A 22,842-nucleotide genomic window follows, 5' to 3' on the forward strand; every position below is an offset into this window, starting at 1 on the left:
GTAGTAAAAATTTGGATACAGCCTCTGGAGGCAGCATTTTCCTGGTTTTGAACGACCAACGTGTTCAAATATTTTATGACATGATAGTATGTCTCAACACTTGCACACTCTCTCACTACACACTCAAAAGTGTGCACTTTTTCATAACAAAAAAGGGCATAGTATAAGTAGGCCAAGGAAGGTCAAGTTGAGAGCATTGCATTGTGGGATACAGTATTCAGTGCAGTGTGCGCTGTTGCATACTGCACATTTTGGCATATGTGGTAAGTCATTCGGGTGCTCCATGAACTAACTGCCGACTGTACTATAAATATTGCATTCTGCAGAAGTAGTATGCTAGTACGAACATAGCCATACTCTCGAAAAGGGGAGAAGGGGGTAAACACATGACACTGGCGCCATCTGTTGGTTAAAACAACTCAAAGGCTGCGAGCACTGACCATGTATCATATTAAACTTTCCACAGCAGGTATTTTTCAGTCTGATTTATTATTCAAGCTGACTTTTTTCTCACAAGTGTACCCTTGTTTGCAAACGTCTTCTGATCTGATAGAAGATCAATGAGGTAGTTAGACTTTGTCAATGACGTCATAAATGTCCTCAGGCTACCTGTTGAATCAGGTACATTTACCTGCGTGTTCAGACTGAAGAGCAAACCGACGTCGAGTTACTTTTCCGTAGACTTTTGCTCTTTTTAATAAAAAAAATAACGCGACTGGTCGAGAGCTACCGAAGGATTTATGAAATAATTGTGAAATCCAGGTCAAACAACCTTTGTGAGCGTCCCGGACTTCCGGAAGAACCGTCAAACTGCGACATTTCCTCCATATGTTGTGAGTAAAGTCCAAGAAAAACAAAGATTGTTCATTTTCATTCCATTACCCGGTAAAATGTTTAGAGCTTGTTAAAGAGTTTGTTAAGTGGTAAACTCGATCAGTTTCCCCCCAAAAGCCTCATATCTGACTGGATTTGCAAAGGAAAGTGTAAACTGTGGGATTTGTTTGGGGACGGTGTGAACTTTTTTTTAGGTTTTTTTTAGTAATGTAATGTTTGGAGTTTTTTTAAAAAAAAATTGATATTAAAGTATTATTAATTTTAGTCTGCATGTATTTGCAGGCCTATTTAACACGATGGTGTGCTTATCATTTAGTTGGAAATGTTTAATAATTATTTTAGATTATTGCGATAATTTTGAAATAATTTTTTTTTTTCATAACAGTCGAAAATTGAAGGTTAATAGGTCCTATTTATTTTTTCTTTTTAAAGCAAATGTTTATATTCACTTTTATTTCCTCGACGGTGTTGTTTCTCAAACGATATATATATATATATATATATATATATATATATATATATATATATATATATATATATATATATACGTTGTAAAGATCATGTATGTATATGCACAATTTTATCTGTAAATTATTTCACGCTTTTAACCAATCGAATTTAGATCAAAAGCTTTTAAAGAAACATAAATCAAATCAGCTTTTGACTGATTTAAAATAAATTATTTATATGAGGTAAACATCTTGCTTAAATGACATCTGTTTTTGTACTATGCAAATCAATGCTAAATAATTGTGCTGGGTATTGATGCAGATTTGCCGATTCAATTCCGATTTACAAGCTCTTGATTCGATTCTGAATTCGATAATATATCAATTCATATGGGCATGTTTTAGTTTTAATGACCTTTTTGCTTACATATGAAAGAAATTCTCTCCAAGTTAGTGGTGTTAATTATATTGGGGAACCAATAACTAGGTAACTTACAAAAATATAAATTTTACTATTACATTTGATTCGTTTTTCATCATTTTGAAGATTTTTAAAAATGAAAAAAATGTATGTATTCCAACAATACTGTAAATTGTTATATTATAGTGCAAATATGAAATGTATTACATGTTTAAATTCATAATTTGTTGGGCATGAATCGCTAACATTTTTTAAAAATGTATTAATAGAACAGTTTCTGTAGTTAATCATGGTACATTTAAACAAACGCATTCATATAATCATCAGACACTATACATACAGATATCAAATTTATTGATTGATGAAGTTTAATTTGTTGTAGTTTAAAATCTGAAAACTTGTTTTCTCTGGTGAGTGAAGCTGAAAGGGCATTTTCATCTGATTCACACTTGGGAGGTTGATTTTCATTGCAATTAATTTTTTTCCTCCCTCTTTTCACCCAATTTGGAATGCCGAATTCCCAATGCGCTCTAAGTCCTCGTAGTGGCTTAGTGACTTGCCTCAATCCGGGCAGCAGAATCTCAGTTGCCTCCGAGTCTGAGGCTGTCACCCCATGCATCTTATCACGTGGCTTGTATGTCTGGAGGCTTCATCCACTGCGACATCCATGCACATCTCACAACGAGCCCCACCGAGAGTGAGGCAGCTGTGGTCCATGTGGTAGAGCGGGTCGGCTGCCAATTGCATGGTTGGTGGTTCAATTCCCAGCCCACATGCCAAAGTGTCCTTGGGCAAGACACTGAACCCCTAGTTGCTCCCAATGGCAGGCTAGCTTTGCAGCTGTGCCGCCATTGGTGTGTGAGTGTGAATGGGTGATTGGGACACAGTCTAAAGTGCTTTGGTAACCTCTAAGGTTAAAAAAAAGCACTATATAAGTGCAGACCATGAACCACATTATAGCGACCATGAGGTTACCCCATGTGACTCTACCCTTCCTAGCAACTGGGCCTATTTGGTTGCTTATGAGACCTAGATTATGAGTCACTCAGCACGGCCTGGATTCAAAGTCGTGACTCAAGGTGTGGTAGTCAGCATCTTTACTCGCTGAGCTACCCAGGCCCCCCATATTGGAATAAAATCAAGATTTTTACCCAGTCCTACTAAATATAGAAGCAAATCTACTTAAAATAGCTTGTCTGCTCAATATCATATGCTTTTACATGTCAAATGCATCTGACAAGTTATTTCACTCCCAGAAGACTATTGTTTTAGGTCCCTTTTTATCGAGTGAAAGTGCAGATGATGTCTAGGTGAAGTTTTGCTTTCACTTTTTTCCACAACTTATTAACAGCCAAGAAAAAAATTACACACAAAATACTGAAACTGGTTGGTTTACATTTCTTAGAGGAAATATTATGGTTAGGAAGGTGTTTTGCATCTGCACAACAAAGTGGTTTTGTTGTAAAAATCTCCATCCCCTCCCAGTTTGTCCCTCCTCACTATAATGTTTCTTTCTCTTTAACAGACCCTGAGGTTTCGGCCCAGTGACAGGTAGCCGTAAATTCATCCACCCGAGGTCGGTCTGGGCCGAGGGTTGTCATGTGATTTTTATTTGTATAGCACATTTAACAATGCATAAGAAACTTTACAGAGAATCATGCTGTAATGTCTAATGTTTTAAATGTCTTAAAGTTCCCATTGAGCGGTTGTCCCAATGGAGAGCTCCCCGTCCTTCCCCACTGGTCCCATTGAGGAAGGGCCTTACCAAGAACGTTGTGTTGACCCAGAGGAGATTGAGGTCCAGCACCTTGGAGGACGCCACAGAGTCAATCACAAAGATGCCAATGGCAATACCACGGGGCCGGAGACTGTAAAATTTCTTCCCGCCAAAGAAGACAACGTGTCAGGGACGTCTATGTGTGGACCTTGCACTTCTGTGGCAGGTTGCAGGAAGCTCTTTTGTAGTGTGTTGACTTGTGGATTGTACCGCGTATGCCAGCGTTTGCCCTGTCTGATTTCCAGCGACAGCTCACCTGTCAACGTACAAGTGGAGAAGCCTTTGAGCTCTCCAAATGATGAGAATGGATTCTATTCTGATATCCGTATTGGAGGTGTCAAGGTGGATACATCAGTTATTGAAGACGATGAAGAGCATCTCTCGTTTTCCACCTCTAAAATGGAGATGGACAGTCCGACCTACTTCAGTAGCTTAACAGAAGACCACCTTGTCGATGGCGACCTGACTGAAGACGTGGACAAACTCATCACACGGAAGCTTATGGAGGTCTTCTCGGAGTTTGAGATCAACGAATTGGCAAAGTGCACCTCAGACTCCATGTTCCTGCGGCGTTCGCGGGAGATCAGTCAACTAATCTCGGACATCGTGCAGGAGCACAATTTGGAGGAGCAGGAGGCTGAGTGCAGGCTGGTGCGCGAGATTATTCGCATCAGCACGCGCAAGAGTAAGAAGAAGCCGCAGATCAGGCCGCTGGAGCTGCAGCGAGACAGCGGTAATGACACGTGGAACAGCAAGAAGAACAGCCAGAAGAGCAGCTTCAATTCCATTAGCGATGGGAGTGAGTGAAAACTGCATATTCCTTTTATTTAACCATGGCCTAGTTGTGAACCTTTTGAAAGATGACCTGTCTGGTTCTCTTTGTTATGTTAAAGGAGTCTTGCAGTCTAAAATTCTCACCCTTATGTCCATTACAAACTTGTCATTCTTCAGTGGAACACAAAAGGAGATGTATAGCAGAATGTTCAAGCAGCTTTTTCCATATAATGAAAGTGAATAGGGATAATTCTGATGAGTTCTAAAAAAGTACAATAAAAGTATCATAAATGTAGTGCATACACTAAATGCCAAGTCTTTTGAAGCCATGATATAGCTTAGTGTGAGGAATGCACTAAATCTGAGACTATTTAGCCCGAGACAAAGCACTCTTTTATTAAAATGACTGGGAGAAATGGGAGCTATCAATATGATGGATGTAGAAAAGAAAGTCCCGCATTACAGGTAAAAGAGCAAATTACATTTTAGATACAGACATCACCTGTCAGTAAACTCGAGAATGCACACGTGCAATAGCTGAACCAGCCTGAGCAAATAGCATTTTACAGTGTGATCTGAGCACAACTTATGATACCATTGCTGCCTATTTTACTGCTGATCTGAAATATGTTCTTTGATCATAATCTTGACTAAATTTCGGTCTTTCCCCTGCCTGGTAGTGTTCGATGGTAGCCGAGTGGACTTACGTGCCTTTAAAGGGACTTTGCCAAAATTCACAAGTCATCGTTGAAAATCTTCCCCTCCTCTGAAGCTCTCAAATCTCATTCATACTTAAGCTGCGTTCACATTGCCATCTACTTTGTTGCTGCTTGTCGCTAGTGGTGTGTATGTAGAGTCTAAACCGCACTGTTTCTTTACAATAAATATTATTATTAAAATAGTAGGATCACGTGAGCTTTACCATCTTCTCTCGTATTGGCTGTCGCTCACGAAAGTCGCTCTTCTTTTGCATAAAGTTAAACATTTCTCAAATTTTTCGCATCGCTGGACATGCCCACATCCGGTCGCCGTTGCTCGCTTTGACGGAAGTCGCCAGCTCTCATTGAAAACGAATGAGATGAGGTGGTTTTGTCGCTGCGTGTCGCTGGCAGTGTGAACGCAGCTTTATGCATAATAAAGGAATAGTTCACCCCAAATTGAAAATTCTCTCATCATTTACTGATGTGTATGACTGACTTTCTTCTGCAGAACACAAATGAAGATTTTTAGAAGAATATTTCTGCTCTGTAGGACCATACAATGCAAGTGTATGGTGGCTAAAACTCCATTGTTTTAATCCATGTTTTGTGAAGTGATATGATAGGTGTGGGTGAGAAACAGATAAAAATGTAAGTCCTTTTTTAATATAAATCTCCACTTTCACTTCCGCATTCTTCTTTTGTTTTTTGGTGATTCACATTCTTTATGCATACTGACACCTACTGGTTGGAGCTGGTCAAAGGTAGAGATTTATATATAATAAAAAGACAAATATTGATCTGTTTTTCACCCACACTTATCATATCGCTTCAGAAGACATGGATTTAACCACTGGAGTTGTATGGATTACCTTAATGCTGACTTTGAAGCTTTTTGGAGCTTCAAAGTTTTGGTCACCATTCACTTGCATTGTATGGGCCTACAGAGCTGAGATATTCTTCTAAATATCTTCATTTGTATTCAGCAGATGAAAGGGTAGCACTTTATTTTACAGTACTGTTCTAACTTTACGTGCTATATAATTACAACAACTATAGTAATTACTATGTACTAACCGTATACCTAACCCTAATCTTACCCCATATTAAGTAAATGTAGTTATCTAATATAACTCTGTACTTTCTTGGGTAAGTATACTGAAAGTACATGTACTGTAAAATAAAGTGTAGCCACTATCCCTTTAAAACATGCATGAACTAGTGCCGTTGATCGAAGCTCTTTCAACATTTAATCACGTGCAGGATATGTACAGATATCTGAAATTCAATTTTCACTTGTTAAAATGCTAACACTTAATATCAGGAATGGAATTACTACTATTGAAATTATAATTCTTGATATTAATAATTTGCACTAATAAAAACATTAATTCATGATATCAAAAATGTTATTTCAACAAGTAAAAATGTGCTGATATCTGTAACTGCATTTTCACTTGTAGAATTTCACAATTATTCACTCCTGTTCAAAACACAATTACTGATATCCATAATTCATTTCTTACTACTTGAAGTTCGAAGTACACACATCAGCTATGTACTTCTACTTACTAGTAAAAATGATTACTTTAATATCAAGAATTTACGTTGTTGCTTGTGCAAATGTGCATTTCAGAAATCATCGACTGATTTACAACTAGTAAAAATGCAAATGGTAGTTTAATAGTATTGTTTTTTGTTTATTTGTTTTTGCCCATTTTGGAGATTGATAGCATCTGGTCAAATTATGCTTTCATTGTATGGAAAAGAATAGCGTGAACATTCATACATGTCTGGAATGTCATGGGGGTGAGTAAATGATGACAGAATTTTATTTGGAGGTGAACTAACCCTTAGAAGAGTTATTATATATATATATATGTGAGAATTCTCCCTGTTGGTTGGTGGTATTGCTTAAATTCAAGCCCCATATAGTCTCTCTATGTGTCAAATATGCTTTAATTACAACAAACATTAGTTACAGTGTACAAATGGCATGTGTGTTGTCATGACGATCCAAAAGTCTCGTGCACAAATTCTAGTACAATCAATCAATAACTATCTTTAAGTTTGTATAAGTAATTTAAACTACTTTATTCTCTTTTTAGAGCTGCAAATTTCAATGGAGAGGTCAGATGACATCGAAGCCAGAAAGTTACGCAACAACAGTAACCAGTGTAAGTTTACAAATGTGCAGGCAAATGGTGACTGCAAGATATACACTGGCAGCCAAAAGTTTGGAATAATGTACAGATTTAGCTGTTTTGGAAGAAAATTGGTACTTTAATTCACCAAAGTGACATTCAACTGATTACAAAGTATAGTCAGGATATTACTGATGTAAAAAAACCGCACCATCACTATTTGAAAAGACATTTTTAATCAAATCTAGACTGGCCCCATTGCCCCGTTATGACGATTAAGCATATTTTCTCACCAAATACCCATTATCGCATTGCATCAAGATGTTATATTTCTGAGGTTTTCTCTTGAGTTTCCTGTTATTCTCAGTGGTGATTCTCATGAGATTCTAGTACTACAAACATTACTTAAATACAAAATTCAAGGCAGTTGTAACAAATACTTCCATTATTTATAAAAGCATTACAATTTAAGAATTATTCTGGGTTCCCACGCGTCCTGGAAAACCTGGAATTTTGCAGTGCAGTTTTCCAGTCAGAGAAAAGTCATGGAAAATTATAAAGTACCTAAATGTCCTGGAAAATAATTATTTGTCCTGGAAAATATTTTAATATGATAAATACAAAAACATGGAAACAATCTGGACTCGGTTGACTGTCAAGAACAAAGCCCTGTCACATACATTCTCTGCTCATCTGCTTTTATCTCTGCTTTGCTCTGTGGAAATAGTTTAATGAAGTGTTGATATAATGCAAAATCTGATTTGTTTTTTTCAACATTGCTGTAATGTTAACTACAAAAACATTTGAGTTGTAAAATTAAGACAATGACAATGGTTGGACCACAGATTTGTTTTAATGAATTCACACCCCGCAGTGATGGCATGGTGATGTGGCCTTTACACCTCAGGATATGAATTCATTTTTAATAATGCAACAATTGGAGTCTGCTTATACCGCTGTTACCACATGTAGGACCCAATGATTTCTGAGACTCAGAAATCACTGATGGGAATCAAGGAATCCAGTCTTAAAAATGGCAATGGCCATCCTGTATTTAGGATGAAAATGAATGTTTGATTAAAATCACAATATTTCTGAGTCTGATTATTAAACTGCAAAAGGCTGAGATTAAATTAGATAAATCATTAATCTGCAGTTGCTGCATGCTTCAAAATAAATGTGTGAATCCATCCGCTCGTACACTGAAAACACTGCCTCATGATCATGACGCGCTCTGTGTTTTATAGATGAGAGAAAGCAGAGTGCTCTAAAGCATGCAGACTAAATATATATGTATTTAATTAAATCACAGCTTTTTGGGATTTACTAATCACACTGGGCCATGTAGCAAAACTGCTTATCCGGAGGTGAGAAACTTCCATCAAAAACACACAGCAACGGCAAAATAAAAGTTTGATTTTAATTTGAATAGACACCATTTTGTCCTGAAAATAAAGTCTCAATGCAGTGGTCCTAAAATAGGCATAGTTTTTACTTCTTTGTTTTGATGTTTTGTAAGAATTCACCCACAGATGGTTTTGCATAAACTAAGCAAATGCCTTGACTAAAGCTTGCACTATTTTAGCTAGCAGCTCAAGCTCATTGTGTAAGTTAGTGTAGCCGTGCTGCTGGCAGCTCCCTGCTTTTATTAAAGACTCTCCGCTGTAGAAGTACGAGTAGGGTGTGCGGCGAGTTTGAGGGGTTTGTGATGTACCAGCTCATTGTCATAAACAATGCACTGTTGTGTGAGGACATCTGATTGGTTACACTCGTCTGAATTTGAATGTCTCTCTTTTCCTCATCAGTGCTGGTTTAACCCTCCCTTTCTGTTTGCTTGATGTTTTTTCATGCTGTACAATGTTGGCAAGCAAATGTTGTATATTTTCCCCATAGCCTATGCCATTAAAAACATTTGTGAGGATACTTAACACATTTATAACTTAAGCTCTGTATGATTCCTTTTAAGGGGTAATACATATTTTAAGCATTTTATTTTCCTGTGCCAACCTTCTACAGACATGGAGAAAGAATCGGCATTGGTAAATCTTTGTTTTTTACTCACCAGACTTTTGACAACATGTAAGCATGTAAGCTTGTGAACAAATATATACATTTCAAATTCTATCAATTTCTGTTTGAAATTTCATACAATTTATACAACAAAATATTCACAAGGTTGGAACCTAATGAAAATATTAGCTTTATTAGTGCTACTATATCAAACCTACTGTGCAGAGAAAAGGTCCGTGGGCAAGTGTTTTCGGTTGAATGAACGCAGCACACAATAACGACAGAGAAGTTGCTTGGTGGTTTGTCCATAAATATACATACGTAGATGCCTCATTCGGCTATATTTTCAGTATATTTGCCATGATACATTCATTTGAAGAGGACTTTAGTTGCAGTGTGCTTCAAAAAAAAAAAACATTTTCATATAATCTAAAATACTGCGCAATGTTTATGGAAAATCAGATAATGTGAAAGTTGGCTGGAAAAGACTCCAGACTGTTACAGTCCATATCTGTCATGTGTTGATGGATTGCTCTTGACCGTTCCAATATGGCGAACGCGCCAACGTATTGCTATACATAGGAACAGCTGCTAATAAGGTATCTACTTATTATCTATATTTCCGAATATTGCACAAATGTGAACCTGCAGCACTTAGCTTTTGTAATATATGCTATCTGTTCTGAGACCACTGAAAACGGCATATCCTGAGCCCCACACACAGCCAGGAACATCACAAAGATTGGATTACGTCACCACATTGTACTCTTTAGTGGTGGTGCTTTTGATTCATCCCACTGAATCAAGTATTTTAAATCCAATCGCCAAAAAGATTTGTTCCTATTCGTTCACTGATTTGTTCAGTTAACAGTTCTAACAAGTCTAATTATCCTTTATTGAGATTTGTGCGTTTAAGAGAAATCTGAGAGGCTTCAGTAGAGTGATTAAGCATCATACGCGTTTCCCCTACAAATGACAACAAAGCATATTTTCTGAACTGCTGAGCATGACTTCGTTGGCGTTATTTCTTTAACTCATGAATGATTCCAGACTATTCCTTCTTTCCATTTCCCTCAGCATTAATTTCATAGTATACAATAAAAGAAGTAAAACTTTTGTCTGCAAGGTTCTACTTTGTCTGAAAGTGTCATAGATGTACGCAAAAATGAGTCTGTGAAATTGTATGCCTATTCTGTGTTTCAATACAAATGTATTTATTTATTTTATTTATTTAATCTCTGTCGCTGCAGCATACTCTCCAAGTTTCCAGGAAACGGGTGTGCCGGTCACATCTGACACTCCCTTACTACCCTACAACATACGAGCGTGAGTGTCCCCTCAAACCAGACACAATTTACATTTCCAAACCATCCTTAAACCATCTCTATGAAGTATATATGTCCTCTGTCTTGGGGTCAATGGATCATTTTGAAGGAACCCTTAGAAGTTGAGACTCCACTCTCCGCTATTTGGCTTTTTGAAATGCAACTGAAGATGAGATTGTAGTTATGCTTCTTTTTTTACCTTTGGTTTCTTGTTGTGGAGCCCTGTGCTATATGCATCTGAAGACTGCCCAGCAGAAGGCATTAAGCAACTGAAGTGGCTTGAGTTGCTGAGAGCGAAGAATGAAACGATCTTTATAGATTGCAGATATATAGAACCATGATAGTCATAAAAGACCAGATTATTTTCCTTTAACTCCCTTGTCTCAGTTCTCCCTTCCCTGTTAATGCTAATATGATGAATGTATTAGGCAAATTTTGTAGCTCCAGTCAAAGTCTGTCTGTGTAGAAGGAAGTTATGTTGGACCAAAAGAAATGCTTTGAGCCAGAATGAATGTTGATGCATGCTAAATGTTAGGTGTTTAGATAAGTGTCTGTCTCTATGCTTATTTAAATGTACATAAAAAGCTACATAAGCACGTCATTTGCCATATGCAAAGTCTAGAGGAGTAATTGATTATTTGTGTAATTTATTAATTCAATGTACACTTTAATGTAAATGTCACTTCTTGCCAGACAAATTTTGAAGTAAAGGACATATGATGTTTTGCTCAGACATGTAGTAAGTACTGTAAGCTAACTATGTGTGAGATAGAAATTAAAATGTTTGCATTTGCATCTTCAGTGAAGCAGTTTACATCATTTAAATCAAGTTTTGCACTCAGTTCAACACAAAATCCTTAAAAAGTTTCTAGAGTGTAACAAATAAGTTATGGTAGTAGTAACACTATATTTTCATGTAAAAAATGCTTTAAAAAAGGAAAGAAATGTATCCTTCATGCAAGGCTGCGGGTGAGGCCATTTTAATTCACAGAACAGAACAAGGTCACATTCAATTTGAAAAGGTTTGACGTGAATAGCCCTGCGGGCCACTCCACATATTGAAACCTTAAAAATCCCCAGATAATACCAGAAAATTATAATGCTTAAAATATTTCAAGCAGAAAGATATTTGATTGGTGAGAAAGGGAACAGAAGCTTGTTGTTCACCAAAGGCATCACACTGAATACTTGAAACTGATCCTTTGTATCTCAGTTGACATCATGTTTAGATACTGTAACAACTTAATGACTCATTCTAGTCAAGAAGTTTCTGCCTTGAGGGGAAAAAGTGAGTAAAGCGTCTTGATCAAACAGGAAAAATCTGTCTATGGATTAGTATTCTTGATCCTTGAGGCATGTATGTTTGGAGAAACACCTACTTTTGTCCTCCTTTATATTTGTTCTGTATTGTATGGCAAGAGTAAATGGTACAAGAAGTGTAGTTGACAATGCATGCTACGAGTGCTCATTACAAATACAAATATAAAATTATAAAACCTGTTCTATCCTTGTGTTTATATTCATTTCTTTAAAACTCTCACAAAATGAATCCATTTAAGAAATCGTCCAGGTTATGTTAAATGGATTGTTCCGTTTAGGGTGATTCTCAATAAAAACTTTCAAGAAAATATAATAGTCCTATTTTACTCAAATCAAAAGTATCAAATATAAATATACATTTTGCATGTATAAATTTAAGCCTATTTCAGGACCATTTAAGCCAGACCATTTAAGAGTTTTTACATCGTGACATTATTTTCATGACAGCTACGCACGTTTTAACCCCTATTCTCATTGCTGCAATGTGAAAAAAGATGGTAATTATGATATTCTCATTACTTCTATGTACTTTTTTTTTATTTTTTTATTTTTTATTATTAAAACAAATTCATAGTAGTACTCCATTGGTAATACCTTTTTAATTTGTACAGATTTTATTTAAATCATTGTATAAGAACCAATTTTTTGCTGTCCTACAGTAATGAGAAAAATAATTGAAAACAATGGTGATAGTAAAAGAAAAAGTCCTGTTGCGTTACTGTAATGAGAATCATCATTAACAACAATGCAAATAATACAAATAAAATGTACTGATGTGTTACGGTAATGAGAATCATCATTAACAACAATGCAAATAATACAAGTAAAATGTACTGATGTGTTACGGTAATGAGAATCATCATTAACAACAATGCAAATAATACAAATAAAATGTACTGATGTGTTACGGTAATGAGAATCATAATTTAAAACGATGCGAATAATGAAAGTAAAATGTCCCTGCATGTTACGGTAATGAGAATCATAATTTATACAATGTGAATAAAAAATGTCACAATGCAAACATTTTAAAAGTCCTAAATGTTGGCTTCATTTCCTTTAGGTAAAAAATGATTTCTTATTGTTTGTATAATTTGGGGATAATTATGAGCAGGACATTTTTTGACAGGTTTCATGAGAATCACCCTACAACATTGCCCCTTTTAGTCTTCCATTTAACTGCATATCTGTCAAAAAATAATAATGTTTTGATATGTTTGGCTATTTTTAACACCAATAATGAGCCAAAATGAATTTCTGTTGTAATAGACAGCATTCCACAGATGCTGTTGTTAGAGTTTAACTTTGATTGAACCTGGAATATTTTCTCTCTTTAACCATAATTAAATCTTATTCCACAACGAGTGTGCTTCTGTATTTACTTGGTATTTTTGTACCATACTTCATACTTGGTGATCTACATCACCTGAACTTGTGAAAGTTTAGAGTGCATCTGGACTGTGATCTGTGTAATTCTTCCTCTCCTCAGTCAGGTGTGAACTGCAGTGCTGTTCTCGTGCGCACTCATTAGAGTTTCATATGATCTCATGTTACCGTTGAGTTACAATTTCTTATTGTCGACTAATCGTTTCAGCCCTACTGGCTTACAGGATCACCTACCCGTGCGGACCTCATAACAAAGCAAAAATTTAATAAACTCTGCAAGACAAGCCAATACAATTACTTTTATTTTGAAATAATGTAATGGCTTTTATTATAAAATTACTTCGGAGCGCATATCCGTTTGATCGCATGAACTCATATCTTGTGTGGACCTCGTTATTTGACATACAAATCACAACAATGGTGACAACCAAAAACAACATAGTAAAGCTATGAGCAGTACATACAGCAAAGCATTTCTGCGAGCAGAAGCGCGGCTTGCTGAATATTGCTCATGATTGATAAACATGCTGAAAAATGTTACTTTGTAGCTATTTGAGTCTTTGAGGCTTACTTTGTTTAAAGGATAGCAGAAACAGCACTTGTCAAAGCATAGGGATTTTCATTTTTTCTCAAGAATAATCTTGGGAAGGAATTAAAACACTGCAGATATAAAGATGCAACAAACTCACATAGAATGAAAATATTAGCAATTAATCTGCAAAATATCTGCAAAGATCTACACTAAGAGGTATGCTTATTTTTTTTTACATATATTTATTTGTGTATATTTATATATGTACATATTCTTCCCAAATTTGTTTTCATTATTTATTTACTTTTAAATAAAATGTACACAGTTATGTTAGTAATTGACAATATATTATAAGCATTGTCATTGGAGTCCTGCTGTGTGACACTGTCTGCATCTAACTATTATAAAAAACATTGTATAGCTATATATACATATATATAATATAGTATTATCATACTTGTTGTTCCACAACCTCACATTAACTAAGACACATTTATTTGCACTTCTGGGAAAAATTAAGATGTTTGAAATGTGATTAAATGTGATTTTTAATCTTTAAAAACTCTGAAGAAATGCTGAATTGTCACAGAACCTAAAATACACACTTTCCCTTTCCACTTTAACCTAACATCTGTATGTTGGGAAAATAATGTTTGCACTGGTGGGACCCCTTGTCATGACTAGCATTCAATAGAAATGCCTTTTTTTTTTTTTTTCAACACAAAAATGGAAAATGAAATCAATGATCCGGTGTGTTATGGAGTGGTCTGTTGCAGAACGGGTTTGGTGGGCCGCCCTTGGCCAGAAAGTCCAGAGCCACTTTTTAGTCTCAGCCCGCCCCCTCCCTAAAAACCTGATGCATCTGTGTGTTATTTAAAAAAATAGGAGGGATCATAAAAATGTATTTAGTACTACCTTGAAGAAGGTATTTGACAACAGATACTTGCATATATTCCACAAGACAAAATAGTAACTATTTAAACTAATGATCTTGTTCAAAAGTTTACATTCCGTTGGTTCTAAAATGATTAGTTCACCCAAAAATGAAAATTCACTCTGGTTACTCACCCCTGTGTTATAACCCCATATGCCTTTCTTTCTTTTTCTTAACACAAATGGTGAAATTGTGAAAAAAAAAAGGTTGCTCGGTGATGCCAAACAATGGCAGTTTATGGTGACCACATCTTCAAGCTTCAAAAGGGCACAAAAGTATAATTCAGAAGTCTAAATAAATTATTGTATGCAACTCATGTCTTGTTCTAAAGGAATAAAATAAGGTTTGGTGAGGAACAAACCGAAATCTGATATTATTTAGTGAAACTCTTGACCGGCTGTTGATGATCTGTGCACATTCATGAGACAGACTGCATGCAAGCTTTATAGCCCCTGGCATGAGAGCAAACCCTTTAATATGGTGTGTTGCTCTTCCGATGATTAATGACTGTTTGTGTAATAATCATTCATGAGTCCCAGCTTTGTCCTGAGCTGTGAAGCTTCCTACTTTTCTTAAGAAAAATCCCCCAACTACTGTACATTATTTGGTTTCCCAGCATCTTCTGCACATTTGAGGCAGCGGAAACAGTCAACGTGAGTATTTTATTACTCTTCAACGCCATTCACAAAACAAACAAAAAATAGGGCACTCTGTGGCCAAATAAACACTCACAAAGGAGTCAATAAGTCTCGGTGCACACACAGGAATAGTTTCTCTCTGGTCCCTCTCTTTCTGCCGACTGATGCGCTTTGTCGGCATATTCAAGTCTCTCTCCGCCATCACTATAACGAGAGACAGGTGTTAATGATAATGACAGCCCAGGTGACAAGCCTTACTGCTCTCCCACAGACAAACACATGGCCATGGCGCCATCCACACGTACTGCCACTGCCTGACTCAGGCCGGGGTTAGGGTTAGGTAACATCCGGCCTGCCAACTTCCCCCCATGCCTGGAGAGAAAGTCAGCCATAGCCAGCTGCGCCCCCAGTCTGTGGATCACCTCAAATTTAAACGGCTGAAGTGCCAGGTACCAACAGATGACCCGCGCGTTAGTATCTGTCATGCTGTGGAGCCAATGAGTGGGACGTAATCTGAGCAGAGGGTGAAGGCCCGCCCCAGCGGGTAGTAGTGGAGGGTGAGGACAGCCCACTTGATCACATCTCCCATGTTGGCACAAAGCAGTTTGATGTCACGCTTCCGGTGAGAGCACGTCTGGCTGCTGCTGCTTCTCACTGGTACTCATGTTTGTTTGTGTGTTTGGATTTGTCTTGGACTGTCATCTGTTTCCCTGCGTCACATCTTCCACTTCTACACTGGACCACTCTGGATTATTTGCCAATTATGCTATTTTCAGCTGGATTCTCTATTTGGATTTGCATCGCTTCTGCAACGCTGGGCCACCAGCCCCCGCGATATCCCACAGTACCTCTCCGCAGGATTGGTGAGTGAGTATAAACTAATTATTAACTACATGGTCAGTGTTTAGGGTAGTGGGCTACCTCCCGCCTCTCGGATTTCTGGTAAGGTTTCAGCGTCTTGCTGGTGTGGTATTAACGGCGACAGAGTGTTAAAACTCTGGCTCACAGTAGCTATTACGTTGTGCTACCCTCAGTGATGTACCATGTTTCAAACAATGGTACTTAGTTATACATCGCTGCAACTGCATAGTTTGAACATCCGCCCCAGGCTGGAAACAGCTACATACAACATCTGCCATGTGTTTGGGATTATTCGCCGCCCACGCTATATCCATCGTCCCCCCCACCCCCGTCACTAGCTTCTATTCCATTACTTGTCCCATTCTCCTATCCCCTCCATCTGGCCATCTACGGACACCTGCTTCTCGACGCTGCCATCTGCTCAACGAGGGAGAAATTATAATTCCTTATTAGCTATACCACATGAACCGCCTCATCTACAAAAGTCTACACTATGCAACTGCTATTTCATTGTTCAACTGCCGGTCCTTAACAGATAAGGCCACACTGCTCTGCACCAAAATAACTAAATAAAAAACCTGGAGATATTGCTGCTCACTGAAACATGGCAAATTTCAAACGACTATTTAGACATGAACTTGCTCAATCCTCCTGGTTGCAATTACCTGGCTAAACCTCACCCGAAAACCAGAGGTGGTGGTTTGACTGCTGTATATGCAACTTAAGATTTCCACCTATGAATACTGTGTTTTCAAAGTCACTAGTCCATCGTCGCTGATTATGGTTCTTGTGTATCGGCCACCTAACCCTCTGTTAAATTTCTTTAGTGATCTAACTGAGCTGCTAACTCTTACATGTGCCATGTGTCCATCTGTTATATTACTTGGTGATTTTAGGCTTACTTCCTGCCAGCTTGATCCTGCACCCACTGTCTTGCTTAAACAATGTCTGCCTGTTATCTAAGCGCCTATATCCCATCTTATCAACAGGATATTTAGTACAGACTTTGTCCCTTCAGAACTGAAAACTGCGGCTGTCACTCCAGTTTAAAAAAAAATGGCTTAGACCCCACTTATCTTAACAATTACTGCCCTATTTCGAATCTTCCTTTTTTGTCTAAAGTTATAGAGAAAGTGGTTGCATCTTAGCTTCTGTCCTATTTGGCCACACACAATCTCTTTAAATTTTTTCAATCTGGTTTTTGTCCTCTACACAGCACAGAGGCTGCACTCATCAAAGTTGTTATTGATCTGATGATGACTGCGGACTCTAAAGCCATCACTTTCCTGGTGCTTTTAGACATCAATTCTGCTTTTGACATGATCTCTCATAGCATACTCATTGCTAGGCTCTCTGCAATTGGCTTCTCAGGCACTGCTCTGTCCTGGTTCATCTCTTACCTCTCTGGCTGCCAACACTATATTTCTATTCATCAGTATAAATCAAATTCTGTTCCTGTTTCTCAAGGTGTCCCCCAGGGTTCTGTATTTGGTCCTTTGCTCTTCATCACCTATATACTTCCCCTAGGTCACATTATTCGCCATCATGGCCTCAACTTTCACTGCTATGCTGATGACACTCAATTTTATGTGGTTATAACTCTAAGACATTCAGAGAGGGAACTTGTGGGGAATGGGGCAGTGTGCGTAAAGTATCAACGCATGGTTGATCAGTAACTTTCTAAAACTCAACACTGATGAAACTGACATACTGATAGTTGGGTCTCCAAGTGTTTTATCACATCTCCCTGATCAGTTGGTCGATATTAATGGTGGCCTGGTCAGTCCCTCCATTATTTTTCATAATCTTGGCATTATCATTGACCCCACACTCTCTTTCCACGCTCGCATCTCTCTCACAAAAACTGCTTTCTACATAACATTGCGCGACTCCGCCCCATTCTAAGCACCAAAGATGCAGAATCTCTTCTGGACTTGACCTTTATTACTTCTAGACTTGACTATTGTAATGGCCTCTTTTCTGGCCTCCAGACTAAAACAATAAACAAACTGCAGTACATCCAGAATTCAGAAGCTAGTGTTCTCACATACTCAAAGAAATCCTCTCACATCACGCCCATACTTTGTAGGCTACACTGGCTAACTGTCTCCTATCGTATCTAATACAAAATTCTCCTTACAACATACAAAAATTTACATGGTCTTGCCCCCTCATACATCACTGACCTCGTATGCCACTATACCCCACTACACTCACTCAGGTCATCTGATTTGGGCCTATTATTCATTCCATGTTGCAAGCTGAACTCACTAGGTGGTAGGGCTTTTTGCACACTTGCCCCTTCACCCTCTGTGATCACACCTCCATACATGATTTCAAAATCAATCTCAAAACATATCTCTTTGACCTATGCTTCTCTGACTCTTAAAATATTTTTTTTGTTTACTCCCATCCTGTAAAATGACCTTGGGTTTGAAGAAAGTCGCTATATAAAATAACATTATTATTATTATAATTTTCCTTTTTGGTGATACTTTGTCTCCCTCAAGGAGAGCTTGCGACTTATGAACAGTACCGGCCGTTCCTCCCCTCCCACCTCCTGTGAGATTACCACCTCCAGCCCTCTGTCGGATGCATCCGTCTGCAAAATAAAGGGGATAGAGAAGTTAGGAGCATGTAAAAGCAGCCCCCCATTAATTGCAGTCTTTTAGGAAAGCCTGTTGGCACGTCTCCGTCCACTGGACCATATCAGGGGCCCCCTTTCTAGTAAGATTATTCAACAGGCTGGTGACTGAGTAACTAGGCACAACCCTTCGGTAGTAGCCAACCAGCCCCAGAAACTGTCTTACTTCCTTTTTGGTCTCAGGCAGGCTGCAATCACTTTGGTTTTGTTAACCAAGGGTTGCACCTGCCTGTGACCCAAGTCGAATTTGCACACATTTTCAAGTTGGCCGTGGGTCCCACCCATCGCAGTGATCTCAGGACAGCTCTCAGATGTTGCATGTGCCACCAGTCATTACTATAAATAATAATGTTATCTAAATACATGGCGGCATTATGATGTATGTGGTCTGAGAATTCTGTCCATGAGACCCTGAAACATGAAGAATTGGAGTGACAGAAGAGTCACAAATTGGTGTAAGCCAAACAGTGTGGGAAAAGCCGTTTTTTTCTCATGAGACTGGAGTTAAAGGGATCTGCCAATAACCCTTTGTTAAGTCCAGTGTTGAATAAAATTGAGCCACGCCCAACTGATCAAGCATCTTGTCAATCTGGGGCATTGGGTACACATCATATTTAGACACTGTGCAATAGTCTACACAGAACCGGACTGTCCCTTCGCTCTGGTGAGAGGTGGTCTCCACACGGGACCGGGGTGAATTAATTTAGTTTGAGAATCACCTCTGGCCCGAGCTCCAACCTCTCCAGAACTACCCGGCCACAGGGACCGCCTCCCTCCATGATTTTAGGAGGTTGAGGTGGAAATATTTACAGGCCCAACCCCTGTCCATTCACCTAACCTCATACTCCAACTCGCCGTGTGACCTCAAAGGACCCATGCCACTTGGCGAGTAATTTAGAGCTTGAGGTGGGCAGTAAGTCTCTTGTGTTAATTGACCCAAAGTGTGGAGTTTTGCTCTAAGATCAAGATCGTAATGAATTTCATTTTTACTGTTTGAAGTTCCCTCCTCTCAAGCTTCCCACATCACGTCGAGCACGCTGCACAGCCGATGCTCATATAGCAGTTAGAATGGGGAAAATCCTTTGGAGACTTTCGAGACTCATACTGCAAGGGGTTTGAGCTACTTATCCCAATTTAAATGGCGCTTTTGGGATGCCTGGTGGATTCACCAACTGACATTCGTGGTATTCCGCACACCACTTTGCGAACGTCAGTATGCTCATCACACATTAGCTATTGGTGGTAAGGCGAGAGTAAAGTTATAGAGCCAATTTATGGATGGGGATTATTAGTAGGCCATGATTGAGAAGGGCCAATGGGGGGAATTTGGCAAGGACATACCCCTACTCTTTTATGAGAAGTGCCCTAAGATTGATTTTTTTTTTTTTTTTTAATGAGAGAGTCAGGACCTCAGTTTAACGTCTCATCTATAGTGTCCCCGCACTATACTTGGGCATTTGGACTTACACAGACTACAGGGTGAGCACCCCCTGCTGGCCTCCCTAACACCTCTTCAAGGAGCAACCTTAGTTTTTCCCAGGAGGTCTCCCATCTAGGTACTGGCCAAGCTCAAGCCTGCTTAGCTTCAGTGGGCAACCAGTCTTGAGCTACCGGGTGATATGGCTGCTATTTAATAAGTTCCTCGAGGGTTTTGGAGCTCTGGTATGCCGCAAGAGGATCATTTGAGTGTTTGTCAAAAACTAGATCCAGGATATACCTGTGGATGTTCTGTTAATCGCTAGGAATAAGATTAATCTTCTCCACATGTTGTTGGTACCACCGAAACTACCGAAGCTTGTCATACCTGATGCAGGTTAACACCGAAGCAGATGATGCATTCTGTTTCAGGGTTTTCCTTCAACTATGGGCATTTTAATGTCTTAAAATACACCACACTCTCTCTTGTTTAATTTGTCTAATAGCAATGTCCAATAGTGGATATACAGTACATGGATCATAGAAAATTCTGTAAATGTTTCTGAAAGCATCTGAAAGTTTTTGTGTCGATTTCCATCCACAGTGTATTTTCCACCACACGTATCATGTTAACCAGCATTTTGTAGTGAAAATTAATGGAAGAAAATAAGACTTCTTTATCTTGCACACTTTTAAATAATCTTTCACACTTTATGCATAATTTGACTCAATTACAGCTTGATTGTAAATGACAAAGTGAAAACATTCTATTCCGTGATATTCGCCTGTATTTTTCCTTGTTTTCATATCACAATTACATTGTCACAATCATATGGGTCATATTTAATCTCAAGTATGCGCTTAACTGACATTATATATATATATATACACACACACACACATATACAGTATATAATAGAAATATCCTTTTCATGCTATATTTAAATGGTTTATATTTACTTCAGTCTTTGATTTCATCATCATATTTTTAAACATATTAATTCAATAATACAATTTTATGATGGATTATAATAGTTAATTGTGGGGGTTAGGGAATGGCAGAGCATTCGTCTAGGGAGAGAGGAAGAGGTAAGTGTTTTCACCTGAGATGAATTGCTGCCAATTGTGATTTCTACGTTCACAGTGAGAGATGGGGAGATAAAAGACTGCCCAAAACTCCAGAGAGGGAGCGAGAGAACCCATCTAACAAGCTGTATGTGTGTTTGTTGGCCTCTGTTGGCTGTTGTGAAGATTTACCATCACTCTTCATGCAGATGTGTTTAATTTATCAAATAAACCTTACATACCTGAACTGGAATCGCTGTTTCCCACTTCCTCATTTCATCAAAACTTTACATTAATGTTATATAATAGTTAATAATTTTATTGACATAATGTAATCCAAGTGGAATACCAAATGCATTGAATACATAGTAAACATGTTATATCTGATTCACATATGCAATCTATAGGTTGTAATGCAAATTCTCTTATCATTTGAAAAAGATTGAACCATGTGTTAAACAAATCTATTCAAATGGTCAAAGACACCTTAACTGAGGAATACATGGAGTGTCAGATGAAAATACCATTTCATGTAAAAACAAATATAGATTTTTTTGTCAAATAAGTTTAATTGGAAATCAACATTTTTAAAAGTTTGCAATCATACAAATTACATTTATTTTGTGTATACATACACAAATACAAAGAAAAACACATTTTATATATATATTGAAAAGGTATGATGAAAATATGTTAAAACTTTACATTGCCAAAATGATGTGTTAGTCAATAGCGTTTCCATCAAGGATCCAAACAAATAAAAGAGTGCCAGATCTTGTCAAACCTTTCAAATTTTCCCTTTTTCTTCCTGAACAGCAGTAGTAACTTCTTGGCTGTAATTAAACTGTACGCAAGCAATTTATGTTGCGATCTAGATAGTGGGTGTGTAATATCAGAAAGTCCCAGAATGATGAGAGCAGGGTCTGGTTTAATTTGCTCACTGAGTATTTCTGAAAGCACATCAAAAATGTCATACCAATGTATCTTGGAGCAGAAAATAAAACTATGAGACAAGTAAGCATCAACAGAGTTGCATTTATCACAGAGAGGTGAGATACTCTGAAAATTTCTATGCAGTTTCTTTTTCAAATAATGCAATCAATGAATAACCTTAAACTGAATGAGGCAGTGTCTAGAATTGGTGTGTTCATTAATATCCTTTAAACTATTATGCCACTCCTAGCTCTTTCTCCCATTCCTCTTAAAGTAATTTTGTAGAGGGAGAGTTAATGGATTGCAACAGGTCATAAATTAATGATAACACATTTTTACTTCCTTTACACTGATCAAACCACTTGTCAATAACTGAGGGTGATGTATTAACCAAGGAAGGTGTATAAGCACGTACTTAATTCCTAATCTGCAGAAATCTAAAGAAGATTACTCTGGGTCAATTTACATTTTTGTTACAATTGAGTAAATTATGCCAAAGCCCCGTCAATGAAAAGGTCCCTGTGGCATGGGGGGCGTGGTCATGTGTCAGTCTGCGGGAGAGAGAGCGGTAAGGCTTGTCACCTGGTTTGTAATTACCAGGTGACAAGCCTTACCGCTCTCTCTCTCCCGCAGACCGACACATGACCACGCCCCCCATGCCACAGTCCCCTATAGTATGCA

General features: G+C 38.0%; 2 protein-coding genes across 5 annotated transcripts in view; one reads left to right on the forward strand and one right to left on the reverse strand.

Annotated features, from left to right (window-relative positions):
- Positions 1–22,842, reverse strand: part of LOC127650070 (syntaxin-12-like) — a 232,927-nt gene that overhangs the window by 191,473 nt on the left and 18,612 nt on the right. The gene's annotated exons all lie outside the window — the stretch shown is intronic.
- Positions 623–13,105, forward strand: LOC127650068 (keratinocyte differentiation factor 1-like). Of its 4 annotated transcripts, none has more exons than XM_052135262.1 (5): positions 623–833; positions 3,230–3,280; positions 3,397–4,280; positions 7,062–7,130; positions 10,358–13,105. In XM_052135262.1, the coding sequence occupies exons 3-5, from the start codon at positions 3,419–3,421 to the stop codon at positions 10,435–10,437; spliced, it is 1,011 nt and encodes a 336-aa protein (XP_051991222.1). In that variant the 5' UTR covers positions 623–833; positions 3,230–3,280; positions 3,397–3,418; the 3' UTR covers positions 10,438–13,105. The 4 variants fall into 4 exon arrangements, with proteins under 4 accessions (XP_051991222.1, XP_051991220.1, XP_051991223.1 ...); XM_052135260.1 differs by having other exon boundaries at positions 3,230–3,255; XM_052135263.1 differs by lacking the exon at positions 623–833 and having other exon boundaries at positions 2,915–3,280.

Source organism: Xyrauchen texanus, chromosome 10, assembly GCF_025860055.1.
Source record: "Xyrauchen texanus isolate HMW12.3.18 chromosome 10, RBS_HiC_50CHRs, whole genome shotgun sequence".
Lineage (NCBI taxonomy): Eukaryota > Metazoa > Chordata > Actinopteri > Cypriniformes > Catostomidae > Xyrauchen > Xyrauchen texanus.